The sequence below is a fragment of the Conger conger genome, chromosome 7, assembly GCF_963514075.1.
Source record: "Conger conger chromosome 7, fConCon1.1, whole genome shotgun sequence".
Classification (NCBI taxonomy): Eukaryota; Metazoa; Chordata; class Actinopteri; order Anguilliformes; family Congridae; genus Conger; species Conger conger.
The window spans coordinates 62,986,242-62,998,741 of record NC_083766.1 but is presented as its reverse complement, the minus strand read 5'-3'; the positions used below and the strand labels follow the sequence as shown (position 1 = coordinate 62,998,741).

Sequence of the window (12,500 nt, the reverse complement as noted above, 5' to 3'; positions counted from 1 at the left end):
AGAGAGGGAGGGGGGGAGAGGGAGAGGGAGAGAGGGAGGGGGGGAGAGGGAGAGAGGGAGGGGGGGGAGAGGGAGACAGGGAGGGGGGGAGAGGAGAGAGGGAGAGAGGGAGAGAGGGGGAGGGGGGGAGAGGGAGAGGGGGGAGAGAGAGGGGGGGAGAGGGGGGGAGAGAGGGAGGGAGAGAGAGAGAGAGGGAGAGAGGGCGAGTAGGAGCTGAGGTGAGTGAGTGCAGGTGCAGGTGAATGGGAAAGGTACTGTGTGGTTCTCTGGTCCCCGCCCACACCCCAGCCTGCACCTGCGCTCATGACATAGTCCCGGTACAGGGGCAGCCGGAACAGGCCGGCCAGGACTGCCAGGGCCGGCCGCATTCCCGGGAACGCCTGGGCGAATCCGGAACTCTCCGTGCAGAAGCAGGAAAAGGCCCCCACACACATGATGCCGTGGGGGTGGGACCCCATGATGTAGTTCCTACTGGGGCTGAGCTCGGCCGTCTTCACCAGCTGGGGGAGAGTCAGACACAGAGACAGGGGAGAGAGTCAGACACAGAGACAGGGGAGAGAGTCAGACACAGAGACAGGGGGGAGAGTCAGACACAGAGACAGGGGGGAGAGTCAGACACAGAGACAGGGGAGAGAGTCAGACACAGACAGGGGGAGAGTCAGACACAGAGACAGGGGGGAGAGTCAGACACAGAGACAGGGGGGAGAGTCAGACACAGAGATGGGGGAGAGAGTCAGACACAGAGACAGGGGGGGGAGTCAGACACAGAGACGGGGTGGGGGGGGTTAGCTGAGCAGTTAGTGCTACTGATTGGCCAGACTGTCTTCACACCTGACTCCCAGGTAAAGGGAGGGTGGACACACCTGACTCCCAGGTAAAGGGAGGGTGGACACACCTGACTCCCAGGTAAAGGGAGGGTGGACACACCTGACTCCCAGGTAAAGGGAGGGTGAACACACCTGACTCCCAGGTAAAGGGAGGGTGGACACACCTGACTCCCAGGTAAAGGGAGGGTGAACACACCTGACTCCCAGGTAAAGGGAGGGTGAACACACCTGACTCCCAGGTAAAGGGAGGGTGGACACACCTGACTCCCAGGTAAAGGGAGGGTGAACACACCTGACTCCCAGGTAAAGGGAGGGTGGACACACCTGACTCCCAGGTAAAGGGAGGGTGAACACACCTGACTCCCAGGTAAAGGGAGGGCGGTCACACCTGACTCCCAGGTAAAGGGAGGGTGGACACACCTGACTCCCAGGTAAAGGGAGGGTGAACACACCTGACTCCCAGGTAAAGGGAGGGTGAACACACCTGACTCCCAGGTAAAGGGAGGGTGGAAAACCAGCAGCTCTCAGACCCTGAGGACTTAGGATGTGATGATCCCAGCTGTAGTCTGTAAGCCTCTATCTTCTAAATGACCAGCATAAATATCAAAATGTCAATATTTTCCGACCTGGGTGAAGGAATTATTCCAGTCAACTTTGTACTGGTTGCAAAACATTTTTTGACAAACAGGGTCTCATGACTTCCGGAACATTCTTCACTCACCTTCACAGGGAAGTAATTTCTCAAGTGTTTCCACACTTTCCAGCTCCTCACCCACTCAGATCGCCTGCCCCCTGGTGGCCACAGAGAGAACTGCAATCACGCTGTGGGTGGAATAATCTGTGTGTGTGTGCATGTGTGCATGTGTTTGCATGTCAAACCTGGGTCAAATACATAACTGTTTTGTTATGTATGTGTGTGTGTAAGCGTGTATGAGGGTGTGTGTGGGGGGTGTGTCACCTCTCTCAGGTGTGTTCCAGTCCATCAGCATCCAGGTGGTGTAGAGCACAGGGAAGAGCCACAGAGAGGTGAACATCAGGTACAACATTAACACAGAACAGCACACACCTGTGGACAGCAGGTACAACATTAACACAGAACAGCACACACCTGTGGACAGCAGTTACAACATTAACACATAACAGCACACACCTGTGGACAGCAGGTACAACATTAACACAGAACAGCACACACCTGTGGACAGCAGTTACAACATTAACACAGAACAGCACACACCTGTGGACAGCAGGTACAACATTAACACAGAACAGCACACACCTGTGGACAGCAGGTACAACATTAACACAGAACAGCACACACCTGTGGACAGCAGGTACAACATTAACACAGAACAGCACACACCTGTGGACAGCAGGTACAACATTAACACAGAACAGCACACACCTGTGAACATCAGGTACATAATTAACACAGAACAGCACACACCTGTGAACATTAGGTACAACATTAACACAACAGCACACACCTGTGAACAGGTGAACAGCAGGTACACCATTAACACAATACAGGTGTTGTTTTGATGATTTGTGATTCGTTTCTTTTTTTCTTTTGATGTTGTTTGTTGGTTTTATTACTGTGTGTATGGACATGTTCATTAGTATTCTTTTATTTTATTTAGTGTGATGAATATGATGTTTTCATATAAAGGGGAATCAAAGTAAAGTCTCTCTCTCTCTCACCCATGAGAAGGAAGGTCAGGACCCACTGCAGCACGCTCAGCTTCTCCACGCAGTCCTTCCACTGCGTCGTCTCCTGCGCCATCTCAGACGCCTGCAGACGGAGCGGACATTAAACGCACAGAAACATCCCAAATCTGCACCTCACTGTCCTTCCTAGATGGCCAACGTGTCCCCACCCATCACTGCGAAAACGTCGGCCTACCGACAAACTCAAATACACACCTGGAAACGTCAACGTACATTCTTCAACGTAGTTCTTCGCTCCGGAATGATACGGTCGCTTTGGCATGCAAGCACGATCCAAAAAGGACCATGATAATTATTAATTCGTGATTCATTCGTCTGCTCGCGCAATATGTATAACGGAAGGCTACATGACATATTAATACGATCATCATAACCGTCATACTTCATTAGCACCTACCATATAGCCATTGTTAGCTGTGTGGTATCGGTTACAGATATCTTTTCAGAACTTTGAAGTATTGTATTAAAACGGCTTTATAAATGACATGTAGAAGTATAGTTTTATCAAACCGTGTCCTCAATATAACTGGACACGTTATCCTTCTGACAAACGTGATGTAGCTACAGTATAATATTCGTCCCACGCGTGTGCTACTGACAAGAAACTTTTGTGCGCATTCAGTTGACAGGGGTTGTACCGTAACAAATGAGACAATTAGCCTACATTACGGATAAGGGTGAACGCATAACAAAAATAAACATCTAATTACTGTCAGCCAGAACTCTATACATGTCTCTTGTGTATAGAGATTCAATGAAATACTATACTTTTTATTGTTGAGACCAATTAACAAATCTAGTATTATCTCTTAATTATGAGTCTGAAATTAACATTTACTGAAACCCTGTTCACTGTCGGCTGTAATGACCTCAGAGTGCACTTTGATTACCATCGTTGCAATTTAAAACGCCCAAGTAAAAAGTTAACGTCCAAGTAAAATGTTACCGGTTAATGATTACAAATTGCTCTGAATACGAGTACCACTGTGGGTTTTTCTGCGGTAAGATTTTCTGTACCGGTTAACATGCAGCCCAGTGAGCCTCAGGTTGCCATCATTACCTGTCACCGTCAGGGGTGGGTCTCCTGTCCGACAAATAAGAGTCACCAGTCCCCCCCGTGTCACGATGTCCCCGTCCCACGTTCGGAAATGTGTGGAGGTACTGCGCGAAGTCTCCGCTGCACTTTGACCAGTTCAGTCGCGGTCACAGATAACGAAGATCCGTGAAGAGTCCAGCATGCACCAGCTCTCCGCCCAAACCGGCGCAGACAGCGGGGCGATACGGCGGCTCTCCGGGCAGTGGGGAAGGGTTAAAGTCTGGCCTCCGTATCTCCAGCTTTCGGCCAGAATCAGGCCCGGCAGTGGGCACCTTACACTATCCACAGTTGCCTGAATATTATCGAACCCAAACCAGGTCAGTTGTGAAATTTAAACTGCAATACAAAAGCACACAGACTTAACATAAGCGTACATTTTAAGTGCAAATGGGCAAGATTGTGTCATTTTCTTATGTTTGGTGGGGAGATCGTCAGACTAACGTATATTCTGCGCCTTGTGATGACCAAGCTTGCTTTGATTGAATGATGCGCTTTTTGATTGACAGCTGACGGCGAATTCAGAAACATGCGGGCAACCTTGCGCTTTGCTGCTTCGTGAACCACAGCGCCTTCTCATGGGCATTGTATGCCAATGCCTCGCTGTCGACGTCCGGATTCCAGAACCAGGTTTTATCGGGGTTACAGACCCTTAAACCTCATTGGCTGTATTCATCCTAAGGGAATTAGCTCATATAATGGAATCATTGGAACTTATTCAGCCAATGGGGTGAATCATTGGAACTTATTCAGCCAATGGGGTGAGCCATTGGTGAATCTTCACAGCCCGCGATGTAATTATGCTGGCCAAATAATTAATCCATTAACAATTGTCTGGGTTGAAGCCGAGCGCATTCTAATGTGGAGAAAAACGTGATTTCACTTAGTTTTTTTTACAATCGTTTTCACACTTGTCTCAATACCATGTCCACTTTTTCAAAACACTTAACACATTCGCCATGTCATTAGACTATATGAACTAAACTGTGGATATTTTAGCATTGCTTTCATACTAAAGGCATTCAATCACCACAATTCATGAATACCTCTCTCAGTCAGTGTTCACTACCAGCAAAGGTTTGTACAAATACAGCAAATTTTGCAGACATTTAGATACTCTGTTCAAAACAGTTAACTTTCAGTTCAAAACCCAATAAAATTCTGATCATTGTGGAAGGAAATATGCTGCATTTTGGCAGATAAATTAAACTATATGTTTGAAATACGTAAGACAGATCATTCTGATTTGAGCAGAAAGTTTATTCAGTTTATTCGATTTTTTTTGTTTGCAGCCTGGTTACCATCTATACAAAAGTGATCATACTTGCATTGAAATGTGCATGTATATCGGGTAAATATAGATGTAGTTGTCACTGAAGAGATTTTTCCACTATTACTGCTGTATATGTACTGTTGAAACACCTGGCTGTCATTTCAGTGAACAACCTACCCAGGTGTTTGTTGTTTGTTCCCCGTTACCACATATATAAAAGGGGCCACCTTTGGATTGGCATTTGCATTCTTTAGCCTTGGTAGGGAAAATGGATGCAGCCAGAGGTAGAGGAAGAAGACGTCGTGGAACAGTTTTGTCTGATGAAATCAGAGCCACAGTCATTGATCATGTGGTAAATCATGGTCTGTCCCTGAGGGAATCAGGTTGAGGGTTCAACCAAACTGAGGGTTCAACCAAACAGTATTTACAGCATTCTGACTGAAGGAGTTCAATTGATGTGTATATTACAGCAGTACTGTGATTTGAGAAGTCTCCAGAAAAAGCAGATGTATCAGAGCACATTTGTCTTTGACTCACTACAGGACCCAGCGGTTACCTCACACAGTCACACAAGGGGAAGGGGAATAATGTTTATGCCTCAACAGGAGGATACAATAGTTGGGATGGTCATTGTCAACAACAGCATCAGGCTAAGAGAAATACGCAACAACATAATCGCAGACAAGAACATATTTCCAAACATTGACAGTGTAAGCACTACAACCATTTCAAGAGTGCTACAGAAACACCAGATCAGGATGAAACAGTTGTACACTGTCCCCTTTGACAGGAACTCTGAGGGTGTCAAGGAACTCAGGTACCAATATGAAATTTATGAAGGTATATGTGAAGGTTTAGACCACCACCCACATGAACAGATGTCACTTCTAGATGCAATGGCTGCTGGGTGTATGGACATAACAGTGGAACACATCCAGGGCTGGATAAGGCACGCGAAAAGATGTTTTCCTCGATGTATAGCAAGAGATAACATTCAGAGTGATGTTGATGAAAATCTATGGCCAAATGCAGAGGACAGGATGGATGGGCCAGGCCAACAGTAGACTTCTGATACTGATAGGCAGACAATATATGTGCGAATTACTGTATACAGTGAAAATATTGCTTTTTGGGATGTATTTGTTATTGATTGTAATGTATTTTGAGTAATTGATTGTATTGTATTTTTCTTTTCTGAATTACAGTATATTGCACTGTGAGAACAAATGTCAAAATACTGTAAACCCTCTGAAGAATACTGTTGCTTTGTTTCTTTATCATAAATTGTTTTACATTACACAGTAAAAATTGTTAGTATGGGCTTCCAATATAGTAAAACATTAATTAATTTACAGTTTATTGTAAATTTACCACACTCAGTCATGACATCTATTGTGAGAGGCAAACCAACAGATCAAAAGTTTCTTTAGCTGCTTGGCTTGAAATATTTGTGGATGCAAAAATAGAGGAAAGGGAAACACATAATATATGTATTTAGCAATGCTCCAAGTTGTTTGTGTTTTGTAGTTCATTGAGCATTGAGTAACAAAGTAGTCTTATGGGAGAACGCATATGCTATAGTTATGGCAGCATGAGTCACTTTTGGGTGAAATATTAAGTGTTTTGGTGGTTGAAGTGCATTTTGCACCAAAGGTTAACCGATGTGTTCAGGTGCGTGTTTCAAAAGCACACTGTGTGAAGAGTTTTGAAAAAGAGGTCATGGTATTGAGACAAGGGTGAAAACGATTGTAAAAAAAAAAACTGTAATACGTCGTTATTATATAATTACTCTGCCCGCAGCGTGGCTGAAGCAATTCTGTCAGTATTGCTGAAACCCAACAGGAACTTACGACACTATAAAATAAACGGGTCTAAGCTTTAACAGCAAACTGACACTTATTCTCGCTGAATATACACAGCTGGGTCGTGCCAGGAAATTGAATGCAGCTGGTCCAAGTGAAAAAAACTTACCCTGCGAAACACAACAGAGGACCCACTATACGCCCGGTACTGTCTGCGGTCGTCCTGGTACCCAGGAACAAACTCAACCTTCATCTTGAATCGAGTCTAATATCACGGTTTAAGCCCACACGCCGTCGGCCGCGCAACCTAGCCATTGGGTAGATGTTCCGGTATTGTGAGGCAGATAGGCAGCGGCATTAGAAAATAAACTGATTTAAAAGTTGCCCAGTGACGCTGTACTGCACGGACTGGTCTTCCTAGCTTTGGAATGTGACAGCACTGTTGCGTGTCTGTTGGAACGCGAAGCTTTTGGTTTTGCGTCGGGCCAATCCGGAGGCAGAAGCGCAATATCCTGGAACTGAAAATTTTCAAGGGGAGCCCACATAAAGTGCACAGCGATGTACTGGGGCCCAGAGTTTCTTACGACACTCCTGATAATGTTATACAGTTATACAGTGACCTGTTGGGTTAACAATGAATTGCATTTATTGACACCGCTGTCTCTGCTCTGGGCAATGCTGGCGGGGGGTTGTGTGTTGACAGGTGTCACGCGTGTAGACTTTTTCTTGGATTTGTGACAGCTGTTGCGCGGTAGCCGGAGGGGCCCTCAGGCGGTTTCGGCAACTGACGGCGACACCCTGCGTTTCTCCGTGGCTTTATAATTCGTTTTGGATTGCTCAGCAGTTAAACCGTGTCTGCAAATCCCTGTTGTGGTGACTGGTTTTTATGAAACACTGTTAGTCAGTAAAGGCTCTCTGGTTCATATGAAACACTGTTAGTCAGTAAAGGCTCTCTGGTTCATATGAAACCAGTCACTGGCTCTCCTGTAGTACTGTGTGGCCTGTAGTGTGTAAAATAGTCACAGGATCTCATTTGAGCTGTTCGATCACCAATAAACATCTTCATCTTGGGGGGACAGCGGTGATCTCTGCAGGTCTATCATTTAAGACACTTCCGCTGAGGATGAGCTGATAAACACTTCCGCTGAGGATGAGCTGATAAACACTTCCGCTGAGGATGAGCTGATAAACACTTCCGCTGAGGATGAGCTGATAAACACTTCCGCTGAGGATGCGCTGATGTTTTCTTGCTCAAAGGAAAGATTGGGAGTTCCTAACTCCTAACATTTAACGGGTTTAAAATGGCGGACCTCGATCGATTTCCAGGTCAGGAGCATGGAAAGGAGAAAAGTGGAGAAAAATAAACGATTGGAATGAGCCCTCTCTCTCTCTCTCTCTCTCTCTCTCTCTCTCACATACACACACACACACTAACTGGCACTGGTGTGCATGTGCAGGTGTGTGTGTGTGTGAGTGTGTGTGTGCATGTGTAGGTGTGTGTGTGTGTGCGTGTGCATTTGTGTGTGTGAGTGTGTGTGTGTGTGTGCGTGTGTGTGAGTGTGTGTGTCTGTGTGTGTGTGAGTGTCTGTGTGTGTGAGAGTGTCTGTGTGTGTGAGTGTGTGTGCGTGTGTGTGAGTGTGTGTGTGTGTGTGTGAGTGTCTGTGTGTGTGTGAGTGTCTGTGTGTGTGAGTGTGTGTGCGTGTGTGTGAGTGTGAGTGTGTTTGTGTGCGTGTGTGTGTGTGTGAGTGTGAGTGTGCGTGTGCGTGTGTGTGTGTGTGTGTGTGTGTGTGTGTGAGTGTGTGCGTGTGCGTGTGTGAGTGTGTGTGTGTGTGTGTGAGTGTGAGTGTGTGTGTGTGTGTGAGTGTGTGTGCGTGTGTGTGTGTGTGTGTGTGAGTGTGTGTGTCTGTGTGTGTGTGAGTGTCTGTGTGTGTGTGAGTGTCTGTGTGTGTGAGTGTGTGTGCGTGTGTGTGAGTGTGTGTGTGTGCGTGTGTGTGTGTGAGTGTCTGTGTGTGTGTGTGTGTGTGTGAGTGTGAGTGTGTGTGTGTCTGTGTGTGTGTGTTTGCACACAGATGCGCATGTTTGTGTGCCCGTCTTCCTGCAGCGTTGTTCATGTATAAGTTCAGCTCAGCTGCTTCTGTAAAAGGCGTGTAACTACCATGAACTAAAAACTTGACCGTCTGTACTATCTCAAATCCAAATGCTGCACGAATGACACATTTCACTGAGCCAGCAGGGCACCGTTTGTGAGGCTGTCCCGTGAGTCAGTGTGTAAAGTCTGCGGACTAAGTGAGCGTAGGCTATCTCGATGTTCGCATTTTGACACGGGGCATTTAACTGCCACTCTCTTGCCGCGCTTTTCCGTTGGTGTAGAGAGCGAATTGCCAGGGCAATAAGCTCGACAGTGATTGGTACCTTCTGCTTCGCAATGGGTCAGTGTTTGAGTTCATACCGATTGTCTCGCGCCAAGCAGCGCCTTTTGAAACGGCTGTTGCGTGTCATCCGCGCGAATCTCTGATGCCGTTCTCCGTGTCTTTGAGTGACGGGGGAACGGGCAGAGCCGGACCGCTGACAGCGTGCTTACGTCTTAACGGCAAGCGCTGGCACAACACTCGGCAGGAGGTTATTACGGGGAGAGCGAGCCGTTACAGAGCCGACAGCGGTGCAAATTGCAAACGTAACATTTCGAAAATGTGAAAATTAAATGGTGTCCCACACCGAGCAGATATTGACAGCGTGTAAACAGCGATATGGAGGGGGAGGGGGCGAAAAGCCTGAATTCCTCGGAGCGAAGCGCCGGAGAACGGAATCTTCACCGGGTTCTTCATCGCGCCTGGGATCTGAGCAGTTACCACCCGCGGGGAAAGTGAAATATTAATATTGATACAATACCACTCCAACCAGCAAATTCGTGCTTGTTTATTTATTTGTTTGCATTCATTCTGTCGCGTCCCTGGAACGCCGGGTCTCGGAAATACCCCTCCATTGTTTTTGGGGTTTTTTTGGTGGGTTTTTTTTTGTGAATGAGGTTTTTTTTGGTGTTATTTTTAGCCTCTTTTTTATGTCGCAGTGACTTGCACCGTGTATTTAAATTTCTGCTCGAATTTCAGGCCAAGTCAGACATGCCATCGAATCGACGGTAAAATAAGATAACTGCGACTGTTTTCGGAGAAATATCCCTTTCTATTTATGCCACTATTTTATCGACAATGCTGCTCTGAATATCCCCACATCCTCAGCGCCCCGAGTGCGGGTTGTTCTTGTTTGTTTTTATAACTGGGTATCGCATTATGTTTCCATCTCTATTTCCCTCTGCGTCAGGCTCCAGTGCCGTTAGTGTGCCGTCAGCTATGTGCAGTATTTGTCCAATCATTTGAATGAGCCTCGTTCAATGAGCAGACGAGATGTATTTTCCGTCTCTAAGACACGCAATGAAAACGACCTGACGTTGTTTCAGAATGAAATTGGACCACAGATGTTATGGCGTTGTTAGACATGAAATTATGAATATACCTGGAACTAGTATATGCAAAACCGTACACTTAAATTGACCGCCAGCTTTTGATCGTTCGCCATTATTCGGAATATCCCATTTTCATCTCGTGTCTGGATGTGATATCAACCACAGAAACACAGGTACGTCTTGTTTTTGTTGATGTTGTTGTTGTTGATGATGTTGTTGTTGTCGATGATGATGATGTTGCTTTCTGCCTACGTTGATTTTACCCGTGAATCGAATTCCAACACGCCAAAACACAAATAAGCAATACATATTAGCAGACATTCTAAAGGAAAAGAAAACCGATTGCCAGCTACTAGCCTATCTGCGTTGAATTGGTAAAGATTTAGTGTCAGTGCAACTTCTGGTGAAGGAATTTCGACTTTCGTCAAAACAGTTTTCATTTGGAATGACAGTTTTCAGAAAGGCGCGCGCAACAGCAAAGAGAACCAGGCGGTGATTATTTCACGCGCGTGGCGCGGTGCGCATCAGCCCCAGTGCATACAATGGCGCGTAGATGTTTGGATTAGCGTACCCAGGTGTGTATTTTGCGCCTGAGTTTGGCTGTCTGGCTGTGTGTTTTCGCCGGAAGGGGCGGGGTGGCTGTTCCGGGTAGTAAATGAAGCGGCGTTTTCTCAGTCCTCAGACGGACGCGCCGAAACAAGGATTCCGTCACATAACATTACATTACATCACTATTCTATTAGCTGGACTGGAAAATGCACACAGGCCAGCGCGCGGCCAGCCAGGACCGAAACACACGCAGCGCGATTGCCATGTAACGGCACGAACAATCAACAGCGGAATTCGCATCTACCCCGTTGTAGTGTATTCCTCTGCACGGTGGCAGACGGTTGACGGCCCAGTGTCTTTAAATGAGACAGCGACGGAAAGCGCGTGGCTGTACACTGTAAGTGCCCCGGTTTCGAGTTCCTTTCAGACACGTTTCTGTCCAGCTCCGGTTCGAGTGCGGGGCTGAAGGACGGCGGGGGCGGGGGGTCCGTGTGGTGATCTGCGGTTCGCTCTCCTGAGAGTCCAGCAATGGCACATGAGTTTTCCACCTCCGGATCCGGGAGAGGAGAGCGATAAGATAAGACTTAATTTACTGAACCCCGAGGGGTAATTAGTCCTCCTCATTTGCCCCATCCTCGTTACTTAGGAGCAGTGGGCAGCCACAGTGCAGCGCCCGGGGACCAGCTCCAGCTCTGAGGCCAGAGCCTCGGTCAAGGGCAACGGCAGGAGCACACCTAACCCGACATGCATGTGTTGGGTTTTGGTTCCCAGGATACTGGGTGTGTTTGGGCTGATTTTGTGGTTAAAAAGCAATTTCATGTTAATTTGTTTAGCAGACGTGGCAGCTTACCGTATCCAGAGTGACAGACTCACATTTTCACAGACAGTGAATTTATTCAGTGAGAGTTTACTGAACCCCCCCCCGCCTGCATGTGCTGCCTGTGGCCCGCTGCTGTTCTGTAATGGCAGACAGGGTACTGTTCTTAAAGAGAAACACACACACACACGCACACATACACACACGCACACACACAGATACGCGCGCACACTCGCAAACACACACACACACACAAACACATACATACGCATGCACACACACACACGTGCGTGTGATGCACAGAAATACATACACACACGCAAACTCATACACACATACACACTCATATACACTCAGATATAGACACACAGTGACTCAGAAAAAGGTTGCTTTGACAAAAGAATACAAGAAAAGATCTTTGGAGAGAATATGCACAATAGTGTCACAAATCAACGGCTTATTGGAGCTCCCCCTAGTGGCCAAGCTGGACCGCAGGCCCTGGACAGTCAGCTGCTCAGGACAGCTGTGTTCAGATTCATCGTTGCTTCTTCCATAAAAGAGTTCGGGTCTAGAGTTGATTCTAGGAGTGCCGTCTGCATTTGGGATCAGGCTGGGCTGTGTCAGGCTTGGCTGGGTCAGGCTGGGTCAGGCTGGGTCAGACTGGGTTGGGCTGGGTCAGACTGGGTTGGGCTGGGTCAGGCTGGGTCAGACTGGGTTGGGCTGGGTCAGGCTGGGTCAGACTGGGTTGGGCTGTGTCAGGCTGGGTCAGACTGGGTTGGGCTGGGTCAGGCTGGGTCAGACTGGGTTGGGCTGGGTCAGGCTGGGTTGGGCTGTGTCAGACTGGGTCAGACTGGGTTGGGCTGTGTCAGGCTGGGTCAGACTGGGTTGGGCTGTGTCAGGCTGGGTCAGACTGGGTTGGGCTGTGTCAGACTGGGTTGGGCTGGGTCAGACTGG

General features: G+C 47.5%; 2 protein-coding genes across 3 annotated transcripts in view; one reads left to right on the top strand and one right to left on the bottom strand.

Moving 5' to 3' along the window:
- mogat3b (monoacylglycerol O-acyltransferase 3b) overlaps positions 1–7,147 on the bottom strand; it is a 12,342-nt gene extending 5,195 nt beyond the window's left edge. For both annotated transcript variants that reach the window (XR_009709122.1, XM_061247681.1), the window contains exons 1-6: positions 6,890–7,147; positions 3,613–3,984; positions 2,526–2,616; positions 1,786–1,893; positions 1,549–1,619; positions 296–500 (exon numbers count right to left, since the gene is read on the bottom strand). Coding sequence is in view for 1 of the 2 variants with exons in the window: in XM_061247681.1 (XP_061103665.1) it covers positions 296–500; positions 1,549–1,619; positions 1,786–1,893; positions 2,526–2,607 (466 nt within the window). In the remaining variant the exon portion in view is untranslated. The remainder of the gene's footprint in view (positions 1–295; positions 501–1,548; positions 1,620–1,785; positions 1,894–2,525; positions 2,617–3,612; positions 3,985–6,889) is intronic.
- A 2,661-nt stretch (positions 7,148–9,808) lies between these two features.
- Positions 9,809–12,500, top strand: part of LOC133133597 (neuronal tyrosine-phosphorylated phosphoinositide-3-kinase adapter 1-like) — a 19,249-nt gene continuing 16,557 nt past the window's right edge. Inside the window, 1 exon segment of the mRNA XM_061249698.1 lies at positions 9,809–10,353. The gene's annotated coding sequence lies outside the window, so the exon portion shown is untranslated.